This window comes from Quercus robur, chromosome 9, assembly GCF_932294415.1.
Source record: "Quercus robur chromosome 9, dhQueRobu3.1, whole genome shotgun sequence".
Classification (NCBI taxonomy): Eukaryota; Viridiplantae; Streptophyta; class Magnoliopsida; order Fagales; family Fagaceae; genus Quercus; species Quercus robur.
The window spans coordinates 8,828,083-8,832,118 of NC_065542.1; the positions used below are offsets into that span (position 1 = coordinate 8,828,083).

At 42.1% G+C, this 4,036-nt stretch overlaps 2 protein-coding genes across 3 annotated transcripts; both read right to left on the reverse strand.

Annotated features, from left to right (window-relative positions):
- Positions 1-211: 211 nt before the first annotated feature.
- On the reverse strand, positions 212-2,165 carry LOC126700032 (uncharacterized). 2 transcript variants are annotated; one of them, XM_050398012.1, is made up of 3 exons: positions 1,091-2,165; positions 700-1,007; positions 212-619 (listed from the first exon to the last, which is right to left on the reverse strand). In XM_050398012.1, the coding sequence occupies exons 1-2, from the start codon at positions 1,712-1,714 to the stop codon at positions 849-851; spliced, it is 783 nt and encodes a 260-aa protein (XP_050253969.1). In that variant the 5' UTR covers positions 1,715-2,165; the 3' UTR covers positions 212-619; positions 700-848. The 2 variants fall into 2 exon arrangements, with proteins under 2 accessions (XP_050253969.1, XP_050253968.1); XM_050398011.1 differs by having other exon boundaries at positions 700-2,165.
- Positions 2,166-2,466: 301 nt separating this feature from the next.
- On the reverse strand, positions 2,467-3,726 carry LOC126700673 (uncharacterized). Its single transcript, XM_050398884.1, has one exon. The coding sequence runs from the start codon at positions 3,724-3,726 to the stop codon at positions 2,467-2,469; it is 1,260 nt and encodes a 419-aa protein (XP_050254841.1).
- Between the last annotated feature and the right edge of the window lie 310 nt (positions 3,727-4,036).

The following is a 4,036-nucleotide window of genomic DNA, read 5'->3' on the forward strand; positions in this document are numbered from 1 at the left end:
TTGGTTTGTGCATAAAGTGCATTGTGTGAAAACAATTGTGTTGAAAGTGAATTTAAAGTGCATGACAATCTGTCAACTTGCAAGAAAAGACAACAAATTCAACACATACACCTGCTATTCAACACATACACCCTGCACACATAAACAAACTCATATAATAATAACTCATATGACAAACTGCAATAATCAGAACAATAATTCTGAACACCTGTCATTAAGTTAGGAAATTGTATACATATTTTAAGGTGGCATTGAATAGTCTTTCATCAACCACCAGTAAATATAAGGCATTTGGTACAACAACCAAAACAGTTGCAGCTGCCCAATGTTTACAAAACTTACAAAAATACAAAAAGTGTTTGAACAGCTATATAAAAAAGTGTCTTGCCATTGTCTGCCCTGCCATTGTCTACAAACTACATAAAACCCTAACACTACATAACCCTAATACATTATACATAGCAATAAAAGTGTCTTGACTTAGTCTTCATTTACTGCCCCTGCCCCTGCCTCTCCCACCAAAACTGGCCTTTCCACCTCTTGTTCTACATTTCTGAGCTCTAGCTGCATCACCCCTTCCTCTCCAAGCAGCTCCTCTGGTAGCAGGTGGTCTTGTAGGCTACAAAGTACAAGAATTCACATGTTAGCTACCAGTATCACAATTTTATGAATAAAACATCAAATCTAACACTACAGTACCTGTGATGATAGTGCTCTACTGTCCCATGTTTCTGCAGGGGTGTGTGGTGTTGGCTGGCTTGAAGAGAACCAAGGAGCTCCTCTAACTGTGTACCTGAAGTCTGAAGAGTACCATTGACTTAGGTTCTGTGACCATGGAGCTGGTGGCCCTAACCATGGAGCTGGAGCTTGTGGCTGTGACCCTGCTGCCTGGTTGGATGAGGCCATAGAATAAAGCTGATGTGTTGGTGGGGGCTGAGCTGAGGATTGGGTCTGTGATGAAGATGGAGCCTGGGATCCTTGTCTGTGTGTAGAAGACCTTCCACTTCCTTACAACCAAATATGAACATGTTTTTACAGTGTCGGTTATTGGAATTTTGCATTTGAATAAAAAAATTTTGTAAAAACTTACAGATTTCCCTTTCTGCAATCTCTCCCTCCTCTCACATGCTGTCTCACCAGTGATATTGGCCTTGCATCCCCTTGCATTGTGCCCTTCCTGTTGACACCTTCCACACCTCATTGGCTTGTTTCCTCTAGACACCTTATAAGGGTTCGGCTCATCAGCATCTCTCTTCCTCTTCATGGGTGGCCTGCTTGGTGGCTTATAGATAGTAGGTGCAACAGGCTTGAGTTGGCCACTTGACATCCACTCAGACTGGCCAGGCATGGGAGGTATGGGTGTCTTGTATGTCTCCACATAAGCATCCTTGTAGTAGCATGGATGGGTGTAGTCTTTTAGTTTCTCACGATTCACAAAAATGACTGCAACTTCATGCTTGTAAGGGATTCCTGTCAAGTCCCATACTCTACAACTGCATGTTCTATTTACTAAGTCCACCATATGCCTTTCCCTCTCATTGTCAACCTCATACACAAACCTCCTAGAAGGAACTGCACAGAAACCCTTACACTCTAATTTTAACTGCTCCAACTTTTTTTGTATGCTTGGACACAAATTGCCACCATACTTTTCTATGCCAGTCTTCTTTATATACAGCTTGCTTATAAGCCTAACTCTGATCCACTCCAACATTGATAAGATGAGCTTGTCTCAAGCCTTCACAATCATAGAGTTAAAACTCTCACTCAGATTGTTTACCATACAATCTGTCAAAACTCTTGAAGAAAAGTGGGATCTAGTCCACTGTGCAGGCTCTATATCAGCCAGGTACTTCCAAGCTTCTTCATCCAAACTCTTAAGATGGTCCATCACTCTCTCAAATTCCTTGGTTGATGTTGTGCCAGCACACCTCCACAGTACACTCTTCAACTCCATGCCCTTGTGGTTAACCTTGAAGTTGTTGTATATGTGCTTCACAGAATACCTGTGCTCCACAGTTGGGAATAGAGTCTCCATTGCAGGTAAAAGGCCATGCAATCAAGTAAGCATTCAATGTTAGTAAGTAAGCATGTAAAAAGGTAAGCATGTAAAAAGTTAAGCATGTAATGAAGTCATGAACATGAGCTAGATGATAATACCTTCTGCCTGTTACTGATGAAAACTAGATTGAGCTCCTCTGGCCTGCCAATGTCATCTGCAAACTGCTCCAAAAACCAGGTCCAGCTATCCTTGTTCTCTTGCTCAACCACAGCCATTGCCACTGGGAATATATTGTCATTTCCATCCTTGGTAGTGGCAGATAATAATTGCCCACCAAACCTACCCTTCAAGTGGCATCCATCCAGCCCAACAAAGGGTCTACAACCACCTAGAAAGCCAACCTTCTGAGCATTGTACCTAATGTACATCCTTTTAAACTTAGGCTCTGCATTCTCATTTTCCACCTATGTTTGCAGAATCACCCTACTTCCTACATCTGTCCTTAATATCATTTCTGCATAATCTCTAAGTAGGCCATACTGAGCCTCTTCATTCCTAGTAATTAGCCCCCTAGCTGCCTTCCTTGATCTATACACCTGACTAAGACTTAAATCAATTGAAACCTTTTGCATCACATGGTGCTTAACACTTGAGACCTCCCAATTAGGATTTTTACCAAAATCCTCCAAATACCTCTTTGCCACATAGGCTGATGTAACTTGCCCATTTTTAAATGTTAGGGGGCAGGTACATTCAGGATAAAGTGTCTTGATCTCAAATGTGCACTCTCCAGTCACCATTGAGGCATAACACCTCCATCCACAATTGTTCTTACAATGTACAGAAATCTTCTTCTTCTCATTCAACTTCCACTTGACATCAATGTGATGCTGAATCACATACTCCCTCAAAGCCTTCCTAAACACCTGGGAGTTTGGGAACTTCATCCCTTTTGCCAACCTAACATTTTCCATATTAGTCCTCTCATTGAACTCCAAATTGCCAGGCCCCTGCTCATCATCAGAACTATCCACACTTGCAATATCATCCTCTAAAACTGGTTCAGCCCACTCTTCATCTAAATCTATGTTTGGAGGAGGAACATTGCTTGGGCCAAGTGCATCTATGTTTGGCTGAGGTGTATCAGTGTTTGGATGAGGTGTATCAGTGGTTGGAACAGTGTTAGGCTCATGTGGCACTGTGTGAGGTGGAGAAGACTCACCAAAAATGTTATCAGCAAAGTCTTCTCCTTCCAGGCCTTCATTCAACCAATCAAACTCCTCCTCCACACCATCACCCCCTGTAGCAGCTCCTGCACCACCCCCTACACCACCCCCTGCACCCCCTATAGCAGCCCCTGCACCAGCTCCTACACCAACCCCTGCACCATCAGGAACTTCAACTGCAAGTGGAGCATTACCACTCTCCACATACAGTATGATGGTGTCTCTTGGCCCTCCCTCATTAGGCTTCCACATGGATTCCACATCTTGATCATCTTCTATGAGCCTTAAGTCTTGCTCCAAGTTGCCCCCAGGACCTAAATAATGAACCCTACACAGTTCATCAATCCCCAATTCCTCACATATACCTTTTATTTCAAAATAACTAAGCAAATCAGGATCCCTATACACTATTTCAACTTTCCCACCAAAGTACTCTAAACTAGGGTTCCACAGAAAAGCACTCCCATAATGTACCTCCAATTTCACTTCATCATCCATCTGCAATAACAAATTACCAGTTGACACGCATACAATTAACAATTAAAGAATTGTAAACAACAAAAGAGTAAACAGTTGCATGTTTCTGTTTTGCTTTTCGGATGCAACGCACACAGAGGGACCACATTTTCTGCTTTTCTTTTGATTCTGTTTTACTAAATAGCACATGCAAATACTAAAAATTTAAACCCAGTAGAAACTTGGGTCCACTATGTGACACAATGATCACGACAGACATAATGCCCATAAACAAACACAAATCCAAAGAACAGGTGGTCACATTTTTCATAAATATCAACAAGCAGAACCA